Here is a 27,757-nt window from a genome sequence, read left to right as displayed (position 1 = left end):
AGCAGGGAATGATTACACCGGAGAAGAGGATGCTTGAGAGATCTCATCGAGCGCTGCAGATAAACTGAGCACTTTTTTCCCCCCAGATATAATGGCCGCGATTTCCCCTACCTCAGCAAGTCCGTGACAGGCGATGCCGGGTCCCGACCCCGCTGCTGGCTCCAATCCACTCTGTAGAATGTTAAGCCCACCCAGCACGTTTGCCAGCCAACTGAAGGAAGCGGGTCTGATGACATGTCATCAGCCAGTTTCCTTAAAGGGACCATGCGCAAATTGATTTTGACAGTTCTGCTGTCAGTGTTCTACAGCATTGAGGTGCTGCAAACACTGACAAGCACTGCACAGAGGTGCACGGCTGCACCCAGGCTCTCCCATGACTCCCTCCATATGCTTATGGAGGGAGTCACAGCACGCAGGGAGGTTCTCTTACCTTCCAATGGGGGGGGGGGGGGGGGGGGGGGAAAGAGAGGGAATGTGACCTCCCCAGGAGACCAATGCAGCCTGGTTGCACATTGCACACAAGCAGGGATGAGGTCAGGAGGACCAGGCTGCAACGGCGCAAACCTTTCAATGATCTCAGATGATCACGAAACGTTACTGCAAAGCCACACTCAACCTCATCCTGCTGTGCCACTCATCACATTCCCATCACTCTGCCTTCCCTACCCTACTCCTGCACATCCTTACTCACACCAACTTACCTTGCACCGCCACCCATCCCTCTCTTATCTACATTATCACTTCCCCATCTCACTAGCTACCCTCATCCTAGTCCAATCATACCAACTAACAACACACAAGGGTAGGCACTTGGGTGTTTTAGCCAGTGTTCATGTAAAGTTTCTGTTAATGTGCGGTTAAACATTGAAATCTTTATTTTCAACACTGTGTTCTTGGACAGATTTGTGTGCACCTTGGAAGTGGCTTATTGAGTTGCAGTGAATTGAGACATAACGGTACCCCCCACAATGGTGATGAATGTGAAAGGAATGGCTTGAGTATTGTAGGAATGCTTTATGGTGTTGGTGCCAACCTGGGAGTACAGCGTCAAGTGAAGTAAATCTGGCTATGGTGAGGCCATCCCTGGGTCCCGGGCAGCAATGTGGCTGGGTGCTGATGCCTTCTGTCTTGTGTAGCTTCAGTTGATTGCGGAGATGGTTGGTGATGTTGTTGGTGTTGGGACTGATCGTGGTGGGATTCTGAGGACCAAGGTGAGATCATTTCAAGGGCACCGATGCTGATGTAATAGATGGTAGGTGAACTTGAGATGACAGAAGCGATCTGTCAATGGTGAGAGGTTGTTCCAATGAGGTGACACTGGATAGAGCTTGCTCCAAACACTTGCAACCTGCCTAAAGCTCAATCTGTCTTCCAAATGCAGTTAGCAATAGCTTCTGAGCTTGGAAAGTGAACAGCTGTGAGATGGGAGCTTTTATAGCACATTTGCAGCTGTCAAGTAATGAGATGATCCCATGGTCATACAACTCCTGACCTCCTTACCTGACGTGATCCCTGAGCAGCGTGGACCCTAAGGGTGACCTTGTGAAATGGTAAGGTGAGCTCCAAATACTTTTTAATGGGCTGTTAACAAGGTCATAATGACCTGACTTGCCTCCCCCGCCGCTGTGTCGGGTCTGTTCAGCCTGGACAGATCCAACATCTTGGAAAGTCGCGTGGTGGCGGGTTCGCGAACCGGTCAAATAAAATTTTCCGCCACCGAACGTGCCCGCTGACCCCCCTAAAAATTCCCCCCAACCAGACAATCTGTAATCAGGGAGCATGGTCTCGAGAGGCATATAAATGCGAGCAGTCAATTTCATTTGGGCTGAGCACAGAGTAGAGGACAGGAATATTAACTTGTATCTTGTTAAATGCTTACTAATTTAAGAGGATTTCTCTCCCCCAAGAGTGCCTAGATAAAGCAGTTAATGCTGCACCAAGTAACACCTTAAAATCAGACAAATGTCTAGTTAGAATGGGACTGACTTATGTGAACAATTACAGAGATCATGGAAAAATGCTATGGAAGACGATGGCTCAAGAATGAATAACTTCAGAAAAGACCAAACAGATATTGCGTTCTGATGAAAGGTTATCAATCTGAAATGTTAACTCTGTTTCTCTCTCCACAGATGCTGCCTGACCTGAGTATTTCCACCATTTTCGGTTTTTATTTGTGGAAATACAATTGATTTGCCAGGGAGGAGCAGCAGAAACTACCTTGCCCAGGGGATTGGGGTAGGTCTAAGAATGGATTGGACACTCTGTGGAAGGAACAGGCTTGATAGACCAAATGGCCTTTCTCATTCTGTATTTGGACAACAGCCACCTTCCAGGTGAAACAGCGATTTACTTGTACTTCTCGCAATCTAGTATACTGTATTCGCTGCTCACGATGCGGTTTCCTCTACATTGGGGAGACCAAACGCAGATTGGGTGACCGCTTTGCGGAACACCTCCGTTCAGTCCGTAAGGGTGACCCCGAGCTTCCGGTCGCCTGTCATTTTAATTCACCGCTCCATTCCCACTCGGACCTCACCGTCCTTGGCCTCTTGTATTGTTCCACGGAAGCTCAACGTAAACTCGAGGAACAGCACCTCATCTTCCGATTAGGCAGTCTGCAGCCTTCCGGACTCAATATCGAGTTCAACAATTTCAGATCATAAGCTCGGCCCCCATTTCATTTTCTCTTGTAATTGTTCCACTCCTTTTTCCCCCCTCCCCCTCCCTTTGTTTCTCTCTCACACCTGGCAGCTATCTTTTGCCCTGCCAGCACACTTTACACCTAATCCCAGCCTATTACCATCTCGTCTAGCTTCTAATCTCTTTTACTTCTTTTGTTTCTTTTATTCTTTTGTCCGATCGCAGCCCTGCCTCCGATCTAGTTTCTTTTCTTTCCAGTTTTGAAGGGTCCAACCCGAAACGTCAACTCAAATTTCTCTCCACGGATGTTGCCTGACCTGCTGAGTTTTTCCAGCATTTTCTGTTGTTATTTCGGATTTCCAACATCTGCAGTATTTTGCTATCGATAACAATGGAACCCCTGGTGATGGTGAACACCATGTGATTCGATTTAACATTATCTGACAATCAGCACCAGGAAGATCCAGGACAGAAGGCAAATTTCAAAGGAGTGAGGGAAGAACTGAACTGAGAATAATACTGATAAGGTGGAGATTGACTCCCTTATCGTTCAAAAATCTATCTAAGGTTATGGGAAGCAGGCAGGGAAGTGGAGTTGAGGCCAAGATCAGATCAACCATGATCTTATTGAATGGCGGAGCAGGCTCAAGGGGCCAAATGACCTACTCCTGCTCCTACGTCTTATGTTCTTATGATAGGCGACAGGGAAGGGAAAACAATTTAAGTTTGAAACTATAATGTTGAAAATGCAAGAAAAATATATGACCAAGAAAAGTAAATGTAAACTAAGCAAGCATGGATAAATAGGAAAAGTAAAACAATTAAAAAGCCTAGAAGGAAAAAAAGGGGGTAAACAGGGGAAATATAGTAAAATACTAGAACCGCTTCAAAGGAATATTCAAAGTGGAAAGAGGATTAGAGAGATGAAGAGCTAAAACACAACACTGAAAAGTTCTTCCAATATCACAATAGTGATAACGAGATAAAGTTATGATTCTAAAAAGGTAGAAGTGATGGTGAAATTAAACATAAAATAGTCAAGTATTTTCTAGCAGCATTCAGAAGAGAGGGTATTACAAACTTCCTTCTGATTTCTGCAAAACCCAATATCCCAGAGGATATCGAAGCCAGCATCGCAGAGCTACCCATCTTTCTCCACCATATTCCTGGGTCACAGGAGCTTGCTCCCGTCAGATTTTCCATGCTTCCCTGTCTCTGCTATTCCGCTGTAACCATTAACATCTCCTCCGGACCCATCTTTTTTTATTTATTTACTTGTCCCATTACCACCGCCTTTTGCTTTGCACCATCATCCCTTGTCATTAAATCACACCTGCCCTCCACCCTAACATCTTCCAGTTCTGATGAAAGGTTATCAATCTAAAACGTGAAGTCTGTTTCTCTCTCCACAGATGCTGCCTGACCTGCCGAGCGTTTTCCAGCATTCTCTGTTTTTATTGCAGAGGTACTATATAAGTTAGGAGGACTTAAGAGAAATAAATTCCCTTGGTCAGACAGCATATATCCCAAGTGCTTGAAAGGTAGGGCACTGGTTACCATGAATTAATTTCTAAGAACTGGGGAGGTTCCACAGGACAAAGTAACTGTAGTGGTCGGAAAGGTTCCCTCTCTCCACAGATGCTGCTTGACCTGCTGAGTATTTCCAGTATTTTCTGTTTCTATTTCAGATTTCCAGCATTCACAGCATTTTGTTTTTGTAATAGGGCATAAGAACGGTTAGGATAGCTGGTCATTTATGTAGCATCCCACAAAGTTAGTGCTCTCAAATGAGCTATTGCTGCTCCAAAGAGGGAAGCAAAAATCAAAGGTATTGAACTGCTTTCACACAGTACAGAGAGGCGCCTGGGAACAGGTCTCTCACTCTCAAAGCTTGTGTGGCATGATCTGGCAGACAAAGGGCAGGAAAAATATAAATACTAAGTCTAGAAGAATATGCTTCAAATAAAATAACCACGTCTAAATTGTGAGCATTTACTTTTCTTCATAATATCTTACAATCTATGGGTGGTTGCACCTCAGAAAAGTGAAAGATCCAGTTTAGCCAGCAATAAACATGAAATAAAACTGCCATGCTGAACAGATCTTTCCTGGCAGTATCATCACGGCAATAACGTTTGTTAAGATGGTTTTTGGATTATTCCATTTGGCTAATCAGCAAGCACGAACCCACAATAACAAGTAACCCAGAAGAGTGTGAAAACTCTCCATTCCAGGAAAATCCAACTACATTCCTGTCTCGTTCTGGACCCCTTCCCTCCTCTTCCCACCACCTCAGATTCTATGAGCACTTCTGCCATTAACTAGTCATTTCCTGACTAACTGGTCCATCGACAAATTACCCTAAGCTCTGGTCCAACAATTTCAGATAATTATCCCTGCCCCCATTTTTCATGCAGTATGATTTTTGCCATTCCCATTTGCAACATTTTATCTTTCCTGCCTCTTACAAAAGTACAGGATGTTCTTTCTATTTCTTCCTCCCCTCCGAACCCACCCCCCCTGTCTCTGCACCTGCTTAATATCTGTTACATCTCCAGCTTTTTCCAGTTCTGATGAAGGGTCCCAGACCTGAAACGTTAACTCTTGTTTCTCTCTCCACGGATGCTGCCTGTCCTGCTGAGTATTTCCAGCATTTTCTGTTGTTATTTCAGATTTCCAGCATCCGCAGTATTTTGCCATTATAATAATTAAGGTAAGCTGCCCAACCCAGGGGGAATTTTTGGTTATGAGGGCAGTAATAGCACAACTAGCAGGGCATAATCTGTAGTATTCCATCAGGATTTGCCAAAGCAAAATCCACACACCACTGTCTGGTGCAAAGGATAACACCTGGAGAGTACTAGCAGCAGAGGTATCTGCTTACAGAGGTGCCTCTTCCCATCACCCAGAAGGCTGAGGGATACATTCTGCCTGCGACTCCAATGACCAGTCTCAAGAACAGTTAATTTTACAGATTCTAGAATCCTTCCTGATAAAAGCAGTCTTCCTGGCCCAAACACAGGAGTGCTGTAATTCCAGCATTTCAAAACAAAGGCATGGATGAGGGTTTCAGCAGCGGATGAGCTGAGGCAAGGGCGGAGACGAATGATGTTAAGAGGTGGAAATAGGCGGTCTTAGTTACGGTGCGGATATGTGGTCGGAAGCTCATTTCACGGTGAAATATGACACCAAGGTTGCAAACAGTCTGATTCAGCCTCAGACAGATGTTAAGGAGAGGGATGGAGTCAGTGGCTAGGGAACAGAGTTTGTGGCAGGGACCGAAAACAATGGCTTCGGTTTTCCCAATATTTAATTGCAGAAAATTTCTGCTCATCCAGAACTGGATGTTGGACAAGCAGTCTGACAATTTAGAGACTGTGGAGGGGTCGAGAGAAGTGGTGGTGAGGTAGAGCTGGGTGTCGTCAGCATACATGTGGAAACTGATGCTGTGCTTATGGATGATGTCGCCAAGGGGCAGCATGTAGATGAGAAATAGGAGGGGGCCAAGGATAGATCCTTGGGGGGCACCAGGGGGAATGATGCGGGAAGAGAGGCCGTTGCAGGTGATTCTCTGGCTACGATTAGCTAGATAAGAATGAATTGAATGCACTGAAGTCCCCTCCCTCCCCCAGGCTATAGTTTTCTGAGGCAAGATCTCTACCCCAAACATCAACCTGCCTTCCTGCATGTGGGTAGTATCTGCCCAACACTTCCTACAGCCAATCTGATGGTTACTTCCTCGAGGTTAATACCTGGAGACTCAATTCTCAGTACAGATTCACTATGTGTCACAAAACCAGAAAATGCTAGAAAGGTTCAGCAGGACAGGCAGCATCCGTGGAGACAACGGACAAGATGCTTGAGGATTTGATCCATTCCGGAGAATTTCCAGCCTTTTCTATTTTTATTTCAGATTTCCAGCTTCTGCAGTATTTTGCCGTTTGTCTACTATGACAGCCAATTTCTAAATTTCAGAGTAGATGAAACTAGCTCTTGTTTTTGGGTCTTAAGTAATAATGGCATTTCCCCTTGCCTCAAGAACATGAGGCTTTCCATCTTATGTTTGCCAGATTGGGACTAAGTTATAAGTTGTTTTACTACGTTAAGCGCGTTATATAAATGCAAGTTGTTGTTAGGGCAGAGTAGCAGGAGCTTTAATCTGCATCTAAGCAATGCGGTAACTGATCTGGGAATGCTTGATAACACTGGGTGCCTGCAATGAGAAGTATTCCATTCCCAAGCACTGGCAGCCCTCAACTTAGAATCATAGAAGCTTACAGCACAGAAAGAGGCCATTCGGCCCGTTGTGTCTGTGCTGGCTTTTAGAAAGACCAGCCATGCTTAGTCCCACATCCCCGCTTTTTGCCCGTAACCCTGTAAATTCCTCATCCTCAAGTACCTGTCCAACTCCCGTTTAAAATTATTTATGGAATCAGCCTCCACCACCTTTTCAGGTGGAGCATTCCAGATCCCCACAACTCAAAAAAAAATTTGCATCGCCCCTCTAGATCTTTTGTTAATGATTTTGAATCTGTGACCTCTGGTTGACCCACTCGCCAGAGAGAATAGTTTTTCTCTCTCTCCTCTATCGAAACCTCTCATCTTGAAAACCTATAATAGGCCACCTCTTAACTTCTGTTCCAAGGATAACAGTCCTAACTTTTCCAACCTCTCCTCATGACTGAAGTCCCTCATCCCTGGTAACATCCTGGTAAACCTCCTCTGTACCCTTTCTAAGGCCTTTACATCTTTCCTGAAGTGTGGTGCCCAGAATTGTCCACAACACTCCAGCGGAGGCCTAACCAGTGATTTATAAAGTTCTCACATGATCTCTTTGCTTTTATATTCTATTCCTCTATTTATAAACCCAAGTAACCCAAAAATAAATCTCATCAACTTGCCATGTCACCTAATGATGTGTGTACATGGACATCAAAGTCTCTCTGCTCATCTACACTTTTCAAAATCGTGTTGAACAACAAAAAAGAACCTACTGTGACTGGACCCTCTTGGGCTGGGTGCAGGCAAAGTCTACCGTCACTGTATCGGACGAGACAATTGAAGTGGTGGCAACGTAGCGGGTCTGGCCCCCTGCAAGGGGTTGTGTATATGTATCTCTAACTGTCTGGGGCTCAAACAAGGGGTCACTGTTCTATCTTATTTCTCTATCTTATATCAGAAGTTTCTTGCCAAAAGATGAAGTGGTCACAACTCTGAATGACACGTGGCTCGCGTTAGTTTAGCCAGCAGTAGTGTAAAGAAAGACTTGCATTTATACAGCACCTTTAACGACCTTAGGATGTCTCAAACGCTTTACAGCCAATTGAGTACTTTTTGAAGTGTAGTTACTGCTGTAATATAGGAAATACAGTTGCCAATTTGCACAGCAAGGTCCCACAAATAGCAATGCGATAATAGCAAGATAATTTTTTTCAAGCGATGTTGGTTGATGAATAATTATTGGCCAGGACACTGGGGAGAACGCCCTTGCTCTTCTTTGAATATTGCCATGGGATCTTTTACGTCCACCTGAGGGGTCAGACGGGGCATCGATTTAACATCTTATCTGAAAGACGGCACCTCCAACAGTGCAGGTTCCCCAATACTTTGCACTATAGAGATTCCCAGTGTTGAACCAGACATTAAATTGACCCTGAAGTACTGGGTTCTTTGTTACTTTGCCAGCCTTCAACCTGGTTTCCAGAGATGACTTTAGCCATTTGAAATTGGGTGTTAATGCTTCTTGGTCAAGACTATAGAAGGGCAAAATGAAAAAATGGTTTAAATTTTGAAAGCAGCCAATTCACAGATTAGTTAGCAGCGCATAATACACTGTTTAAGCACATGATGCAAAGTGCTTTTGCTTCACACCAATGCTACAGTTATAGCGTAAATTCAGCCTAAATCACAGTCCAACCTAATTCTGGAGAGAAACAGTGAGGCTCCCTGTATGGAGTCTAGCTCCACTTCACTTGAGTCAATTCAGGCCCCAACGCCAGATTAACATACAAGTTTAGGAAATCACTTCACACCGACACTAAAGTTGTTGCGTAATTGCACCTTTAGAAACATGAGATATTAAATTACATAGTAAAACATGAGATAAATGACATTTCAAAAGTTCCTCATTGGCTGTGAAGTGCTCCGAGACATCCGAAGGATGTGAAGTGCACTGTAAAAATGCAAGCTTGTTCTTTCTTACATGGCTTCTAGCTGAAAGCTCTCAAAAGAGACATCCATTTGAATTTCACCAGTTACATCTTAACTTTACCCATGGAGTATAACCCAAATGCAAACATCTAGTTGATTAAAATAACACCATACCTTTGTATGTGAATTAAAATCAGTTGTCTGCAAGATAGTATTGATGCATTTCTTCTCTGTGCTGACCATAGCTGTCTGGGTGCTTTGTTGTTTCACATTCACTCCAACAATGGACCACTTCGTATTACAAGCAACATTTCCATATGTTCTACTTTGACCTAGAGTTGGTCTATTTTTGCTCATCAAAGTTATATCTGTGTTGTCAGCTCGGTCAACGACAGGGATCTTAGCTATAGTGGCTTTGTCTATGGTGAAATCAGCCCTGAAATCAGTACAAGCATCAACACTCTGGTCTACCTTGATAATTAAACCATTAGTGCCTTTGTTGAAACAGCAGTCACGTTTCACCTGGGTATCAATACAAATTCCTTCAATCAAAGTACCACCTCCAGAAGCTGTCAAGTCTGATGTCTGGTACACACAGCTGATAGATTTATTATTGCCCTCAGTTATCTCCAATGGTCCAAAGGCATCATTCACTTGGCCAGTCACATCACAGTAACGTTCTGCCACTGTCACACTTGCAATAATGCTATCACCAGCAGCCGACACGAATGAATCGTCAAAGAACTTCAGCTGATCTGAATCTCCCGAAAGTTCACAGCTAACTGCAGTCAGTTCACAGGACATCCCCCGTCCTGGATGATCTGGACTTTCACATGCGGACACTGCAGTGCTGTTTTGCTTACAGTCACCTTGGTTCTGTAATGAGTCCTCAGCTTTTGAAACTGTATTAGCAGGAATTATAGTCTCCATCACATTAAGTGCCACCAATGCTACTTGATTTTCACTTTCAATGTCTGTTGATGTACTACAGGCAGATTGGTCATTAGCAAATTCTTTTATTTGATAAGGGAAGCACTGTTCACTTAGATTAGCACTATCCAACAATACTTCAGTCTGAAGGTCGCTGTTATGTGCACCATCTACTTGTTCTAACTTGCTCCCATTCGGACCTATAATGTTGCAGTCATTGAAAACTCTTTCAACGCTTCCCTCTGGAATCCTGGTAGGTTTACTTTCTACAAGGTGTGCTCCAGCTGGCCTTTCTGCACGTTCGCAAGCAGATATCCCCTTGCTCTCGTGTACAAACGACCTCTGTGTTGAAGTGACGGCAGAAATAAACGAGGTCTCATCTATTTCTTCAGCTGGAGTAGAACAATGTGCAAATTGATCGGATCCTGCAGGATTCTGAGCACTTGGATATGCTGTTGCAGTCTGTGTTTCAGGGGAAATCTCTCCACAGCCCAAATAATCGGCAAAGTCAGCAAAACTGTGGCTTTCAGAGCTGTTCATGCTGTAATAATCAGGAAATGGCTCCAGATCCAATGTCCCAGAATCCTTATATTCAGGAATGTACTGATGCAAAGTTTCTCTTTTACTCTCCTGAAAACAGTCACCCACAGCGTGCTGTAAGGACATTTCATTCAGTTTTCTGTACATCTCAAACTCTGTGTCCAAGGACAGGTTTGTTTCATTTCCGTACTCTTTCTCCAATGCCATTTTGTGGCTGTAGTTTTCTTGTTCAACAGCCGACGGTACACCAGTTCCCTTTGTCAGATCAGCAGACAGATCTTTAACACTTGAACTTCCATGAGGGGACCTGGTTTCATATGCTGACTTCAAAGTATTTGAAAGTTGACATTTTGCCTCAACGATTTCTTCACCACATTGAGTCCTTAATCCCCTATCAAGGGTGTGAGGTTTCATTCCAGATTCAAACAGTTGTTTAATGGTTTTATCACAAGTATCATTGTCATTTGTTTTGCCGCTTACAGGATTAGGACTCTCAACAGCTCTGAAGCACGGATGCCCTTTTCCAGCACTTGAATAAGATGTAAGGATTCTCTGGTTGTGCGCAAGAAGCATATTCTTATCTATAAAATTTGTAACAATTAGTGTAATTAATATTAAACAACTCCATAAAATGCTCACTCTGTGGTCTAATGGGCAATGGCAGTACTCAGTACCTGTACAAACCACAAGGTCACTGCATTAATCCCCAATCTACATTAAGTTAGTTGATCAGAACTGGGACAGCAGTTGAAGCACTGCAATGGGTCCTAGTGTCCTGGGCTTGGAAAGAAAAAAAAATTGCCAGGGTTGTAGCTCCTTATCACAGCTGCAAAGTGACAGGTTCAGGCTTGGCTGTGCTATCTCACCCTCCGCCTGTCGAACAGCCTGGTTACACTGCATAGATTCACACAATAAGTATGGCCACTTTGGTGAGATACCCTGTGCAACTGTAGCCCAGATACATCGGCACCTTCAAAAGGAGCAGGGAAGAAAAAATATGAAAGACTTGACAAAGTCAATGCTGTTAGCTGATGCCCATTTGTAGTTATTCTTCCTGGTTTTAAAAGGTGCAAAAACTTTACCGGCCTCATTATCTTTCCACTGTACCAGAACTCTGACTCCTGGATACTTGAATTACATTCAGCAATTTCAGGGGACAAGGATAAAAATCAAATCAGAGAAAAACTGATTATAAAGAATAAAGTTTAAAATAGTCAAACATCTTTATTATTAGCTGAAGAGACCAACAAATTACTTATTATTGGTTCAATTGACTGAAGTTCAAAGAATCTGTCATCACACCAAAAAGTTAACAAAAAGAGAGATTTTACTTCCTGCTCATGTTTTGAATATTTGTTAGGTCACTGGATGCAAACTATATGGAAGGAGTTAGAAATCCCCACCGGGTGAGAAACTGTAGGAATAATAGTCACTCAAGTATTTAAACTCACTTTCGCGGGCTTTTTTTTAAATATACAGAGGCCAGTGTCGGGAGCGGTGAGAGCGGAGGTTCAGTGAGTATTTAAACTCACTTTCGCGGGCTTTTCTACACAGGCTTACCAATCTCGCAGACCGGCGGCGGCATTCCAGAGCCACGTCATGATTCAAAACGTGATGCGGGCAGGAGGAAGCAGCTGATTGGGTGAGTACTTATACTACTCTATAGTTTGATTGACAGTTAAGGTTCATAGTAGTTTAGACGGTCTTAATTTTGTGGTTATAGTTTCTAAGGTCTCTGTTGTGTAGCAGGGAGTGCTAGGAAACAAGGGCCCTTGAGTATATCATTTAATTGTAGTATAATTGGTGGTATTCATTTAATTTAAATTAATTAAAGGGTAAGTCATGGCAGCAAAGCTCGGCCCCATGGCATGCTCCTCCTGCACTATGTGGGAAATCAGGGACACTTCCTGTGTCCCGGACGACCATGTGTGCGGGAAGTGTATCCAGCTGCAGCAACTGGCAGACCGCATTGCGGTGCTGGAGCTGCGAATGGATACATACTGGGGCATGCGATGCTGAGGACATCGTGGATATCACATTTAATCAGTTGGTCACACCGCAGGTAAAGGCTGCACAGGCAGGAAGGGAATGGGTGACCGCCAGGCAGAGTAGTAGGCGCAAGCAGGTTGTGCAGGGGTCCCCTGTGGCCATCCCCCTCTCACAGATATACCGCTTTGGATATTGTTGTGGAGGATGGCAGCAGCAACCAACTTCCTGGCACCATGGGTGGTTCTGCTGCACGGGACGGGAGGAAAAAGAGTGGGAGAGCTATATGTGGTGCATATAGGTAGTTAGGTGGTAAATTAAAAAAATAGGACCTCAAAAGGTAGTAATCTCAGGACTGCTACCAGTGCCACGTGCTAGTCAGAGCAGAAATAGAAGGATATTTCAGATGAATACGTGGCTAGAAGAATAGTGCAAGGGGGAGGGATTCAAATTCCTGGGACATTGGAACCAGTTCTGGGGGAGGCGGGACCAGCACAAACTGGACGGTTTGCACCTGGGCAGGACCGGGACCGATGTCCTAAGGGGAGTGTTTACTAGTGCTGTTGGGGAGGGTTTAAACTAAAATGGCAGGGAGTTGGGAACCTGTGCAGGGAGACAGAGGAAAGGGAAGCAAGGATAGAAGCAAAAGACAGGAAGGAGAAAAGCAAAAGTGGAAGTCAGAGAAATCAAGGGTGTAAATCAAACATGACCGCAGTAAACAATAATTCTAAAAGGTTTAAGAGTGTTAAAAAAACAAGCCTGAAGGCTTTGTGTCTTAATGCGAGGAGCATTCGTAATAAGGTGGATGAATTAGCTGCGCAAATAGATGTAAACGGATATGATATAATTGGGATTACGGAGACATGGCTCCAGGGTGACCAAGGCTGGGAATTCAACATCCAGGGGTATTCAATATTCAGGAAGGACAGGCAAAAAGGTAAAGGAGGTGGGGTAGCATTGCTGGTTAAAGAGATTAACACAATAGTAAGGAAGGATATTAGCTCTGATGTGGAATCTGTACGGGTAGAGCTGAGAAATACCAAGGGGCAGAAAACGTTAGTGGGAGTTGTATACAGGTCCCCAAACAGTAATGCTGAGGTTGGGGATGGCATTAAATGAGAAATTAGAGATGCGTGCAATAAGGGCACAGCAGTTATCATGGGTGACTTTAATCTACATATAGATTGGTCTAACCAAATTAGTAACAATACTGTGGAAGAGGAATTCCTAGAGTGTATACGGGATGGTTTCCTGGACCAATATGTCCAGGAACCAACTAGAGATCAGGCCATCTTAGACTGGGTATTATGTAATGAGAAAGGATTAATTAGCAATCTTGTTGTGCAAAGCCCCTTGGGGAGGAGCGATCATAATATGCTAGAATTCTTCATTAAGATGGAGAGTGGAGTAGTTGATTCAGAGGCTTGGGTACTGAATTTAAATAAAAGGAAACTACGATGGTATGAGGCGCGAGTTGGCTAGGATGGATTGGGGAATGTTACTTAAAGGGTTGACGGTGGATAGGCAATGGCAAACATTTAAAAATCGCATGGATGAACTACAGAATTTGTTCATCCCTGTTTGGCATAAAAATAAAACAAAAACGGTGACTCAACATTGGCTAACAAGGGAAATTAGGGATAGCATAAGATCCAAGATCCAAGGAGAAGAAAAAAAAATTGGCCAGAAAAAGCAGCAAACCTGAGGATTGGGAGCAGTTTAGGATTCAGCAAAGGAGGACAAAGGGATTAATTAAGAGGGGGAAAATACAGTATGAGTGTAAGCGTTCAGGGAACATAAACACTGACTGTAAAAGCTTCTATAGATATGTGAAGAGAAAAAGATTGGTGAAGTCAAGCGTAGGTCCTTTGCAGTCAGAATCAGGGGAATTTATAATGGGGAATAAAGTCATGGAAGACCAATACATACTTTGGTTCTGTCTTCACAAAGGAGGACACAAATAAACTCCCAGAGATGTCAGGGAACATAGGGTCTCATGAGAGGGAGGAACTGAATGAAATCAGTACTTGTAGGGAAATGGTGTTAGGGAAATTGATGGGATTGACGGCCGATAAATCCCCAGGGCCTGATAATCTACATCCTAGGGTACTTAAGGAAGTGGCCTTAGAAATAGTAGATGCATTGCTGGTCATCTTCCAAAATTCTATAGACTCTGGAACAGTTCCCAAAGATTGGAGGGTAGCTAATGTAACCCCACTATTTAAAAAAGGTGGTAGAGAAAAAAATGGGGAATTATAGACCGGTAAGCCTGATATCGGTAGTGGGGAAAATGCTAGAGTCCATTATAAAAGATGTAATAGCAGAGCACTTGGAAAACAGTGACAGGATCAGACAAAGTCAACATGGATTTACAAAAGGTAAATCATGCTTGACTAATCTACTGGAATTTTTTGAGGATGCAACTGGTAGAATAGATAAGGGAGAACCAGTGGATGTGGTGTATTTGGACTTTTAGAAGGCTTTCGATAAGGTCCCGCATAAGAGACTAGCGTGCAATATTAAAGCACATGGGATTGGGGGTAAGGTACTCTTTAATATTTACATAAATGGATTGGCAAAACTACTTGAACAATCTACAGCACCCGGCCTCACCCTATATGAATCCAAGGTTAAATTCCTCCTCTATGCAGACGACCTGGTTCTGCTGTCACCAACTAAAGAGGGTCTACAGCTGAACCTGGACCTGCTGGAGTCGTACTGCCAGACTTGGGCCCTGACAATAAATCCCCAAAAAACCAAAGTCCTTGTGTTCCAGCAAAGATCCAAACATCAGGGACCCAAAATAAATTTCACAGTAGGAACAACCAAAATTGAACAAACCACTAACTACACATACTTGGGCTTAAAAATCAGTTCTACAGGAAACTTCAAACTGGCTGTGAATGAACTGAAAGAGAAAGCAAGAAGGGCTTTCTATGCCATCAAAAAATCAATCCAAATAGAAATCCCAATTAGCATTTGGCTCAAAATTTTCAAATCAGTAATTGAACCAATTGCACTCTATGGCAGTGAAGTATGGGAACCGCTAACTCAACAAGAATTCGCAAAATGGGACAAACACCCAATTGAGATCCTACATGCAGAATTCTGTAAAAGTATCCTCCGGACTCAAAGGAAAACAGTAAACAATGCATGCAGGGCGGAACTAGGCCAATATCCATTAATAATCACTATCCAAAAAAGAGCCACCAAATTTTGGAATCACCTACAAATGAGCAATCCCCAATGCTATCACTACGACGCCCCGAAATGCCAAGAGCTGACCATAAAGAAGAACACCCTCAGTCAACTAGTCCTGGGACTCAGTGAAGTAACTACTAACAATAACCAGCCCCAGGACAGTGACAGGGTAACACAAAGAATTCGACCCAACACAATCGTCGCTAAGCAAAAGGAAAAATATCTGACATATTGGGCAGAAACAACAAAAACCCAAAGCAAACTCAATTGCTACTTGGCCCTAAACAGACAATACAACATAGCTGATTACCTGACCATGGTAAAGGATAACAAACTGAGAAGAACCTTGACAAGGTACAGACTTAGCGAACATAGCCTAGCGATCGAAAAAGGCAGACACAGGCAGACCAGGCTGCCAAGAGAAGACAGGATATGCTCTCACTGCAGTCAGGGAGTAGTGGAGACAGAGATGCACTTCCTCACAGCCTGTGGAAAATATCAGGACATCAGGGAAAATTTCTACCAAAAATTCTCACAAATATGCCCGGAATTCAGAAATCTGAATGACAACCAAAAACTCCCATTCCTACTGGGAGAGGAGAGAAGCTGTGTAACACTGGCGGCACACTATGTTACAGCTTGCCATGAACAGAGGGACAACCAGTAAACTAAGAAATGAATATATATAAACAATGCGAATGTATATTTATACACTCAGGGATATACCTGTTTATACACTGTATGAATAGAACTGCGTTTATGTGCTCAACCATAAATGTATTTTGATGCTTTGGCAACATAAGATGTAACTTATCATGCCAATAAAGCGATTTGAATTGTGAATTGTACTGACTTGGATAGAAAACAGGTTGGTAGACAGGAAGCAAAGAGTTGCAATAAACGGGTCTTTTCCCGAGTGGAAGGCAGTGACTAGTGGGGTACCGCAGGGATCGGTGCTAGGACCCCAGACAAGGGAACTAGATGTAATATCTCCAAGTTTGCAGATGACACAAAGCTGGGTGGGCGTGTGTGCTGTGAGGAGGATGCAGAGAAACTCCAGTACGATTTGGACAGGTTGGGCAATTGGGCAGAGGCATGGCAGATGCAGTATAATGTGGATAAATGCAAGGTTATCCACTTTGGTGGCAAAAACAGGAAGGCAGATTATCTGAACGGCAATAGATTGGGAAAAGGGGAAGTGCAACGAAACCTGGGTGTCCTTGTGCACCAGTCGCTGAAGGTAAGCATGCAGGTGCAGCAGGCGGTTAAGAAGGCAAATGGTATGCTGGCTTTCATAGCGAGAGGATTCGAGTACAGGAACAAGGATGTCTTGCTGCAGTTGTACAGGGCCTTGGTGAGACCACACCTTGAGTATTGTGCACAGTTTTGGTCGCCTTATCTGAGGAAGGATGTTCTTGCCATGGAGGGAGTGCAGCGAAGATTCACCAGGCTGATACCTGGGATGGCAGGAATGACGTATGAAGAGAGATTGGGTCGATTAGGCTTATATTCGCTAGAGTTTAGAAGAATGAGAGGGGATCTCATTGAAACTTATAAAGTTCTAACAGGACTAGATGCAGGAAGGCTGTTCCCAATGGCGGGGGAGTCCAGAACCAGGGATCACAGTCTAAGGATAAGGGGTAAGCCATTTAGGACTGAGAGGAGGAGGAATTTCTTCACCCAGAGAGTGGTGAACCTGTGGAATTCTCTACCACAGAGGACAGTTGAGGCCAAATCATTAAATATATTCAAGAAGGAGTTAGATATATTTCTTAAGGCTAAGGGGATCAAGGGATATGGGAAGAAAGCAGGGACAGGGTACTGAATTTGGATGATCAGCCATGATCGCATTGAATGGCGGAGCAGGCTCGAGGGGCCGAGTGGCCTACTCCTATCTTCTGTGTTTCTATGTTTCAAGCACAGCAGGTTAGTGATTAGCAACAGGTCACTCAAGAGACGAAAGAAAACTGATTAGCTTTTAAACTGTTTTAAAGCGGTCCCAAAGGTGAGAGTCTCTCTTAATTGGCTGTCACAGCCTTACTTGAGCCCAAAATTGCATGCTAAAACCAGATTTTCAAACAGGCGTGTCTTATTAGCACAGCACCCAGTTAGCGCCAGTTTTCACCCTTTCACCAAAATAACCCCCATAATCTGCAGCATTTCTAAAATGCCTATCTAATGTACAGATCATATAAAATTACCCAAGTTCTAATATGTTACTCGTAAAATAACGAGTCAGGGATGCTACTTTGGGTCAAGGGTCATAATCCCAAGCAGTGGCTTACTTACTTACAGTTCTCCAGTGAGAAAACAAAAGAAAACCATTGACAGCAGCACATGCACCTGTAGTCAGGTGAGGTGAGCTGTGAAGCAAAATAAAAAGGGAAGAGAGGACCAGGAGTGAAGGAAGGTAAAATCAGACCAAAGCCATGATTTACTGATACAGTAGACGGGAGGTCGTACTATCTCTCGGGAGAGCTAGTCAGACTTAATGCGAGGTTGGACTCTATTTCGAGGCTTGCAATGGCTGTAACTTACCCAAGGATAGTGTATGAGAACCTCGGACTTGGGTTGATTGGGTTACCACCACCAGAATTGGACAATCATGTTGAGGAAGGAAAAACAGCAAAAATCTGTTTTTTGATGGCCACGGGCTTGCCATATTTGTGCATGTACAACTGGACTCACTTTGGACATGCACCCAGCCTTTCTTGTTATAAAAGCTCTGTTCTCATCCATCCAGTTTAATACTGAGCAAAAATGGCCACATTGCGCTTAGAACAGCCTTCATTCCCAGCCACCATTTCAAAAGACTCCTTAACAGGTAGCATCTTCATTCTTCAAGCAATAGAAGGCTGATGGGTGACCTGATAGAGGTCTTTATGATAATGAAAGGGTTTGATAGAAACATTTTCTCCACGTCTATCCTATTTGTGGGGGAGACCAAAACTAGAGATCAGAAATATAAAATAGCCACTATTAAATCCAATAGGGAATTCAGGAGAAACTTCTTTACCCAGAGTGTTAAGAATGTGGAATGCGCTACCACTAGTAGTTGAGGCAAATAGCATAGATGCATTTAAGGGGAAGCTAAGCACATGCGGGAGAAAGGAATCGAAGAATATGCTGATAGGGTTAGATGAAAAGGGGTGGGAGGAGGCTCGCATGGAGCATAAACGCCAGCATAGACCTGTTGGGTCAAGTGGCCGGTTTCAATTCAATTCAATGTTTTTTATTTGTCATATATGCAGCAGACAGGTGTATTGCACAATGAAATGTTGATTTTTTACAAGTCCTCCCAACATTGGAATAAATATGGCATAACAATGATAAAATACTAATAGTAGAACAATGATAAAATACTACTAGATTTGTGTGTGCTGTAGACTCGATGTACGAGTCCTCTACACACCAGGGGAGTACATCATACCTTGATATTACACAGAAGCAGTGCTGCATATAGTCTGCCACACATGGAACCCTGATATTAACGAGGAGCCGGGAGTGGAGTAGGGGGGAGGGGGCGGTGAGAGATCGCCTGCGACGAATGCCTGATTTCAATGGGGATGCCTCATTATCATTTTACTTCTGAGTTTTGCATCTCCAATGCGTGTGAACGGTCGTGACACGGATCTGCATGACGCGATGTCGCCGTGACTATTTAAAGGCCGAGATAACAGATGAAATTCAGGAGGTGGTTTTGAGGATCTGGCATTTAGAGCAAAGAGGAATTTGGCAATGACGACAAGGAGGCAAGGCTGCGCCTAGATTCTCAGATGAGTCTTAATGTGCTGCTGGGGGCCATAAAGAGTAGGAAGGAGGTGCTGTTCCCAGCTAGTGTTTAAAAAGAAGCTTGCTGCCACCACCAAGGCGGCCTGGCTGGAGGTGGCAGCAGAGGTTAGCAGGAATGTGACCCCAAGGTCATGGATTCAGTGGCGCACACGGTTCAATGACCTGATCAGACTATATTCTCTTATATCCTGCATTGTACACCCTCTCACTTTGTCTTGTCAGACCTACTCCCTTCACAGCACTCCTCAGCCCCACATAACTCTCATCACGACCAATCCTTCAGAGTAAATGCACCTCCTGTCACCCACTCTCTCTTGGCATGCTCAGCTCCCATTTCTTCCCTCCACCACTACCAGTGACCGCAATCTTCAAACAACTCATACGACCTCACTCATCTCCAACCACTCTGACCACAAATCCTTAAATGGCATCATTAGGACAATCCTCAAAGGCATGCCACTCGCACTCCTTATGCATGCCTATTTCTCACCTTAACCGTTTGCACTGCATCCATCGAATGTGAACATTCCTCAGAGCCACTCATAGGTATGTCATGCCACCCTTGTGGAAAAGTCTGCAAAATACCAGGGAGAGGGTAAGGACTGGTGGGGGAACCCCAATGAGAGAGATTTCAGCAACAGAGGAGCCGTCTCGAGATCAGCAGAATAGCAAGCTCCCTCAGAGTTGGCAATGGCGAGGCTGGCAGTCCAGCAGTGAAGGGTGACAACATTAATGCTTCTTTCCCGCATCTGCCACAAAGCAACTTCACTTTGTGGTTATTCAATTATTGACAACTCAGTTGGTCCACTTTGATAGATGGGACTGCACTTGGTAACTCACATGACCCAAGTGAGCAAGAGCAGAGAATCGTGGAAGGGACAGTTGATGAGATAACTTGCCAGAGGGCGCCGTCATCACCAAGCTCTGCTGATCAGGACAGAGAAGCAGAATTCCTGGGGCCAGCACTAAAAAGGAGAATGCTTGAGGCACAGCAGCAACTCAATGAGGTATTGGTAGGCCTGCCAGGCACACTGCCCATAATGGCAGAGAGGTTGACGGAGTCCAACTCGAACATCTGTGGGCTGATGATGCAGGGCTTTTCAATGCTGCAATCCACAATGGAGCATGTGGCAAGCTCCATGGAAATTGTAGCCAGCCGCTCACGATTCAATACTGGCAGCCATCATGTCCTGCATGTCAGCTCAGACGGTGGGTAGGCAGACTCTTGCTCGAGTGTCTCCTCCGGCTTTGATAAGATCGGAGACCGACAAAATCGGGGCTTCCAAGGAGTCAACGGTTTCCTCCACTCTGCTCTTCCGCAGACAAGCAGAACTGATGTGCCGCTGCCCCTGGGGGAGAGAGGATGGCAGAACAGGCGAAGCAAGTGCAGATGTTTCTCAGAACATCGGCACGTCTCATCCATTACCACCCCCTCGACCAATACCTGACATGCTGCCTCCACTTCAGCTGGCCCACACTGCCCCTGCACAAATACAAGAGGAGCAGTCAGTGGCAGGGCCCTCAAGGGCTCCAACGCCCAGAGGGCGTTGGCCAAGTGCAACTCAGGACACTAAGGGTGAACAGCACCCTTCCACCATCTCTGCTGAAGCCACAAGGGCAGCACTACCTACAAGTGGTACGCATAGGAAGAGAAAGCATATATCACATAGGGTTAACACGAGTGTCACTTTTTTTTAGTTTGTTCCTGGGATATGGGCGTCGCTGGCAAGGCCAGCATTTATTGCCCATCCCTGATTGCCCTTGAGAAGGTGGTGGTGAGCCACCTCCTTGAACCGCTGCAGTCTCTGTGGTGAAGGTACTCCCATAGTGCTGTTAGTGAGGGAGTTCTAGGATTTTGACCTAGCGACGATGAAGGAGCAGCTATATATTTCCAAGTCAGGATGATGTGCAACTTGGAGGGGAACTTGCAGGTGATGGTGCTCCTATGCGCCTGTCCTTCTAAGTGGCAGAGGTCACGGGTTTGGGAGGTGCTGTCGAAGAAGCCTTGTTGAGTTGCTGCAATGTATCTTGTAGATGGTTCACACTGCAGCAACCGTGCGCCGGTGGTGGAGGGAGTGAATGTTTAAGGTGGTAGATAGGATGCCAATCAAACGGGCTGCTTCGTGCTGCATGGTGTCAAGCTTCTTGAGTGTTGTTGAGCTGCGCTCATCCAGGCAACAGGAGAGCATGCCATCACACTCCTGACTTGTGCACTGTAGATGGTGGAAAGGCTTTGGGGAGTCAGCAGGTGAGACACTCGCCGCAGAATACCCAGCCTCTGATCTGCTCTTGTTGCCACAGTATTTGTGGCTGGTCCAGTTAAGTTCCTGGTCAATAGTGAACCCCAGGATGTTTATATTGGGGGGATTCGGCGATGCCATTGAATGTCAGAGGCGATGGTTTGACTCTCGCTTGTTGGAGATAGTCATTGCCTGGCACTTGCGTGACGCAAATGTTACTTGCCACCTATCAGCCCAAACCTGAATGTCATCCAGGTCTTGCTGTATGCGGGTATGGGCTGCTTCATTATCTGAGGAGTTGTGAATGGCACTGAAAACTGCAATCATCAGCGAACATACACACTTCTGATGAAGGGAAGGGCATTGATGAAGCAGCTGAAGATGGTTGGGCCCAGAACACTGCCCTGAGGAACTCCTGCAGCGATGTCCTGGGGCCGAGATGATTGACCTCGAACAACCACAACCATCTTCCTTTGTGCTAGGTATGATTCCAGCCAGTGTAGAGTTTCCCCTCTGATTCCCATTGAATTCCGTTTTAATAGGGCTCCTTGATGCCACACTTGGTCAAATGCTGCCTTGATGTCAAGGGCAGTCACTCTCCCTTCACCTATAGAATTCAGCTCTTTTGTCCATGTTTGGACCAAGGCTGTAATGAGGTCTGGAGCAGTGTGGTCGTGGCGGAACCCAAATTGAGCATCGGTGAGCAGATTATTGGTGAATAAGTGCCGCTTAATAGCACTGTTGACGACACCTTCCATCACTTTGCTGAGGATTGAAAGTAGACTGATGGGGCGGTAATTGGCCGGATTGGATTTGTCCTGTTTTTTGTGTGGACTGGACATACCTGGGCTGTTTTTCACACTGTCGGGTAGATGCCAGTGTTGTAGCTGTACTGGAACAGCTTGGCTAGTCGCGCAGCTAGTTCTGGAGCACAAGTCTTCAGCACGATAGCCGGGATGTTGTTGGGGCCCATAGCCTTTGCTGTATCCAGTGCTCTCAGCCGTTTCTTGATATCACATGGAGTGAATCAAATTGGCTGAAGACTGGCTTCTGTGATGGTGGGAACCTCAGGAGAAGGCTGATATGGATCATCCACTCGGCACTTCTGGCTAAAGATGGTTGCAAACGCTTCAGCCTTGTCTTTTGCACTCACGTGCTGGGCTCCAATTTAGAGGATGAGGATATTTATAGAGCCTCCTCCTCCCGTTAGTTGTTTACTTGTCCACCACCATTCACAACTGGATGTGACAGGACTACAGAGCTTTGATCTGATCCGTTGATTGTGGGATCGCTTAGCCCAGTCTATAGATGCTGTTTCCGCTGTTTAGCAAGAATGTAGTCCTGTGCTGCAGCTTCCCCAGGTTGGCACCTCATTTTTAGCTACGCCTGGTGCTGCTCCTGGCATGCTCTTCTGCACTCCTCACCAAACCAGGGTTGGTCCCCTGGCTTGATGGTAATGGTAGAGTGAGGGAGATGCCGGGCCAAGAGGTTAGATTGTGGTGGAATACAATTCTGCTGCTGCTGATGGCCCACAGCGCCCTATGGATGCCCAGTTTTGAGCCGCTAGATTTATTCTGAATCTAAGGAAGGATGTTCCCGGTGGCGGGGAGTCGTCACAGTCTAAGTATAAGGGATAAGCCATTTAGGACTGAGATGAGGAGAAAGTTCTTCACCCAGAGAGTGGTAAACCTGTGGAATTCTCTACCACACAAGGCAGTTGAGGTCAATTCATTAAATATATTCAAGAAGGAGTTAGATATATTTCTTAAGGTTAAAGGGATCAAGGGATATGGGGAGAAAGCAGGGACAGGGTACTGAATTTGGATGATCAGCCATGATCTCATTAAATGGCGGAACAGGCGCGAGGGGCTTGGTGATGGACACTGATGTCCTCCACCCAGAGTACATTCTGTGCCCTTGGAGGAGTAGATTCATCAGCTGAGAGAGGGCAATAGGTGGTAATCAGCAGGAGGTTTTCTTACCCTTGCATATTTATTGTTAAGCCATTTATTTTGATCACAATTAAATATTTGTCACTTACATCATTCCACTGTTTCTGATCTCTTGGACAGTGAGATTTTAATATAATTAGTGTAGAGTATCAATAACATTAGTTAAATCTCATGTGGGATGTTGGACCAGTCATTGAGGGTTACATGACTGCTTGTGCACAGGAGTTATGGTTGATAGGGCTACAATGGTGTAGTTGACAGTGGTCCAACTGAACCTTCGTGCTATTATAGCATTCCTTATGTCGCTGACAGCAATATGTTCAGGTGACCATGCGTCCAGATCCCCAATGTTTCCATTATCATTGTTGTCCTCATCCGATGAGTCATGAATGCCTTCCTGATTCTGAACCTCCGGACGACTTCTTTGCAGTGCCATGTTGTGTAGGACGCAGCATGCAACAATGATGCACGACACCCTGGCTGGCGAATACTGCAGTGATCCTTCAGGCACCTGAACTTTAACTTCAGCATTCCTATGGCTTGCTTGATAATGCATCGCATGCTGATGTGGCTGGCGTTGTAGCTCTCTTATGGTTGTGTGGAGGGGTTCCGCCGAGGTGTCATTAGCCACAATTGAAGGGGGCAGCCCTTTTTTTTTTTTTTTTAATTCATTGATGGGATGTGGGCGTCGCTAGCTGACTAGGCCTGCATTTAGTGCTCATCCCTAATTGCCCTTGAGAAGATGGTGGTGAACCGCTGCAGTTTTACAACTGAGTGGCTTGCTAGGCCATTTCAGAGGGCATTAAGAGTCAACCACATTGCTGTGGGTCTGGAGTCACATGTAGGCCAGACCAGGTAAGGACGGCAGATATCCTTCCCTAAAGGACATTAGTGAACCAGATGGGTTTTTGCAACAATCGACAATGGCATCATGGTCGCCATTACCAAGACTAACATTTAATTCCAGAATTAAATTGAATTGAATTGAAATTCCACCAGCTGCCGTGGTGGGATTTGAACCCATATCCTCAGAGCATTTGACTGAGCCTCTGGCTTACTAGTCGTGACATAACCACTACGCCACCGCCTCCCAAGCAGCCATCCTATCAGGTTGGTCCCAGGTTATGGAGATATTCGACTGACGCAGTATGAAGACAATTCCCAAGGAATTATGCACAGACCCGCATAAATCTCTTTTTATGGTTGTACAGGAAACTGTGATATCCGGCACCGAGCTGTTGTCGTCCCATCAAAACTGCTGGACAAACCAGCGGTAATGTTAAAACATACGGAGCTCCGTATCCAGCAACAAACCCTACAGCTTCTAAACAGTCAGCCGTAGCTTGCAAGCGTCTCTGTAGCTAAGCAACAGCTTTAGCTAGACCTTGCAGAGCCTGACTGGTGAAAAAAAAGCAACGAAAAGAAAAAAAAACTAACTGAACCGACTCCTGAATTTTGCCGGTGGATCGAGCATTCCGGACAGTTAACTTCCAGATACACCAAAGTTTCCTGTATACGAGCTGAACATTGATGGAGTGGAAGCTGTTGCGGTTCACAAATGTTCCTGTCTGGTCTGGGCGCTCTGATTGCCACATGCATGCAATTTATGGCACCCTGCACCTGTGAGAAGCCTGCCAAAGATGCAAATCTCATTGCTCACTCGGTCTGCATCACACAGAAACGTTATATATTTGTTGGCCCTGGCAAATAATCCATCAGTCACTTGCCTGATGCATTTGTATGTTGCTGACTGTGACACAGTTGACATGCCCTGTCACACCCTGGAAGGAGCCAGAAGCAAAGAAATTCAGTGCGGATTACTTTCACTGCCACTGGCATGGCCGCCAGGTCCAGATGCCAGAAGGTCTTCCTATAGGAGGCTGCAGAAGTCAGCAACCATCTGCGGTGTCATCTGGAGCCTCCTAAAGCACTGCTCTTCCAAGAAAACTGAACCTCTGCCTTTACACCCTGTTGGATGGGTAAGGCCTTGTGCAAGCACGAGTCCTATGATGCTGCTCACCTGCAGTTCCCTCCTCAGCTCTCTGTTGCTCCTCTTCGTCCGTGTCTTGATCAGTCCGGAACAGTGCAGTATTTATGGCACCCATAACAGTTTTTTCCCTTGGCAACTCTCCAAATGACCATCTGGAGCTAGGAATTATAACCAAACTATATTCCACAATGAACTGAGGAAGCACCTGAGAGTACAGAAGCTTGCACATGGAGAGTTAACATCCTGCCAATCGCTCCTCCATTTCCCTGGTGACCCGCAGAAACCTGTGCTCCAGTAGTTAAATTTAATTCAGGGTCCTGGTTGAGGGGGTGGTAATGTTATAAGAACCCAACTTAAATATGTTTATTAGCTTCCTACCTCTCTAGAGCGTGTCACTCGTCGGACCCGCTATCAGCTGTCATGAAAATTGCACCGGCCGCGTTGGGTTGGGGGGGTGGGTGGGTCAGCCAATTTTTTTTTATATTAACCACCCGCCCGTCGGGTGGGGGAGGGGGAGGGGGAGGTTAACAACGAAACTATGGTCTTAAAACTCCAGTGGGATACAAAGCCCTAGGATTTCCATCACACCACTTCATTTTGGCTTAAAGCGAAAGTCAAACTGACTAATAGCTCACTCATTACACCTAAATAACTAAATCCCTATAAGTCCCGTGTGAGGCATGGGAAGCCTCTGGGGATACCCCAAAGTAACACAAAATTAGATGGAGATAAAATAATGAAATTGATCAGCAGTAAACTGGAGAATTATCTATACAACAATAACCTAGTGAACAGCAATCAACATGGGTTTAGAAGGGGAAAATCCTGCCTGACCAACCTCAACTTTGAGGAAGTGATAACCCAAGCAGACTATGCAAACTGTTACGATGTGTACCTAGATTTTTGAACGGTTCAACGTTCCATACAAAAGGCTATTAATCATACTTAAAGCTGTGGGGATTCACGTTAAATCTTGGGAATGGATAAGAAATTGGCTGAAGGATAGAAAACAGCAGGTACTTGTTAGAGGATTTGTGTTGCGATGGGGGAAGACAATACTAAATGGGTGTCCCAGGACTCGGTGTTGGGGCCACAATGGTTTCAAATTTATATAAATGACAGATTCAGAAACTCTACTTGTCAAATTTTCAGATGACCAAACTAAGAAGGGCAGTGCAGTCAGAGGAGGCAGCTAAGAAATTAAAGAATCCATTGGACAATATATATATAGGCAAAACAATGGCAGATTAAATTCAATGCAGATAAGTGTACTGCACATTGGAAGGAAAAGTAGTCAACACACTAGGCAATCAAAACTAATCAAAAATTGACCACATCAATTAACACTTAAATTATTTAGCACCTACCTCTTGTATGAGGACTCCTGGTCCTCCCCAACCTATCTAATTCAATTTGTCAGTGTGCACACAATCAAGTCCCTTCATTATTTTACAAACCTCAATCAAATCGCCCCGAGTCTATGCTTCTCTAGAGTATATAGACCCAGCTCTATCTGGGTAGCTATGATGTTTTAAACTTTGAATCGATCTTGTGGCTCTCCTCTGAACCTTTTCCAAAGTCTCAATATCGCCCACCAGGTCAGGGGACCAAAACTGGACACAGTATTCTAAATGAGACCTAACCAAGGTCTTGTACAAGGACAAAATGGTTTGTTTCATTTTGTAATCAATAGTCCTGTGAATTCAGCCCAGTACCCTATTTGCTTTAACTATAACTTTGGAGAATCCAAACACGTACCTTCTAAATACAGAGGCTGCTCTGCATCTCTCATTGGTTCACTACAGTTCCTACATTTTCGTGTACCTAAGGTATTGCAGTAATTGCACGTTTCACAAGGCCAAATGCAGTAAAACGTAGGCATTCTTGATCTAGATGGAAAGACAATATACGGAATTAACTCAAAGCAGTTGTCATACTCAGTCAACCTCACATCTCTCGCCCTTGAATGGTCCTAAAAGCATCGTATACACCGGCAGAGCACTTTAGAACAAAGATTTGCACTTATTAGTGCTTCTTAATTAATTACTTTGAAGTGCAGACTGTTCTGGAGGCAAACAACTTTCAGATTTTCTTGGTCCAATAGTTATCTACATCCAATGAATGTCTTCAGTTAGGCCTATTAGTTCCTGGGGGAAAAAGTTATTGGAACAGTAACTGTCCAGTTGTTTAAATACACACAGAAGTCATGCACCAGTCTCAATGCACAGAAGGCCCATCCCATTGATCAGACTTCAGTCCTTTGACAGAAGTAGTCTGCAGTGCAGGCTATTCTTACACAATTAAAAGCTGTGACAAAATTAAATGCTCCTGGG

The 27,757-nt window shown here is 44.8% G+C and overlaps 1 protein-coding gene across 5 annotated transcripts in view; it reads right to left on the bottom strand.

Moving 5' to 3' along the window:
- Window positions 1-27,334, bottom strand: part of rbm44 (RNA binding motif protein 44) — a 117,493-nt gene extending 90,159 nt beyond the window's left edge. For all 5 annotated transcript variants that reach the window (XM_085985408.1, XM_085985409.1, XM_085985410.1 and 2 more), the window contains exons 1-2: window positions 27,183-27,334; window positions 8,968-10,844 (exon numbers count right to left, since the gene is read on the bottom strand). In XM_085985408.1, the coding sequence (XP_085841534.1) occupies window positions 8,968-10,844; window positions 27,183-27,306 (2,001 nt within the window). In that variant the 5' untranslated portion in view covers window positions 27,307-27,334. The remainder of the gene's footprint in view (window positions 1-8,967; window positions 10,845-27,182) is intronic.
- Window positions 27,335-27,757: the final 423 nt, after the last annotated feature.

The sequence above is a fragment of the Somniosus microcephalus genome, chromosome 4 (genome assembly GCF_052327205.1).
Source record: "Somniosus microcephalus isolate GS21.2 chromosome 4, FLI_Smic_1.0, whole genome shotgun sequence".
In the NCBI taxonomy this organism is placed as follows: Eukaryota; Metazoa; Chordata; class Chondrichthyes; order Squaliformes; family Somniosidae; genus Somniosus; species Somniosus microcephalus.
The sequence above is the reverse complement of the archived record's forward strand: the minus strand, read 5'-3'. Positions and strand labels throughout refer to the sequence as shown.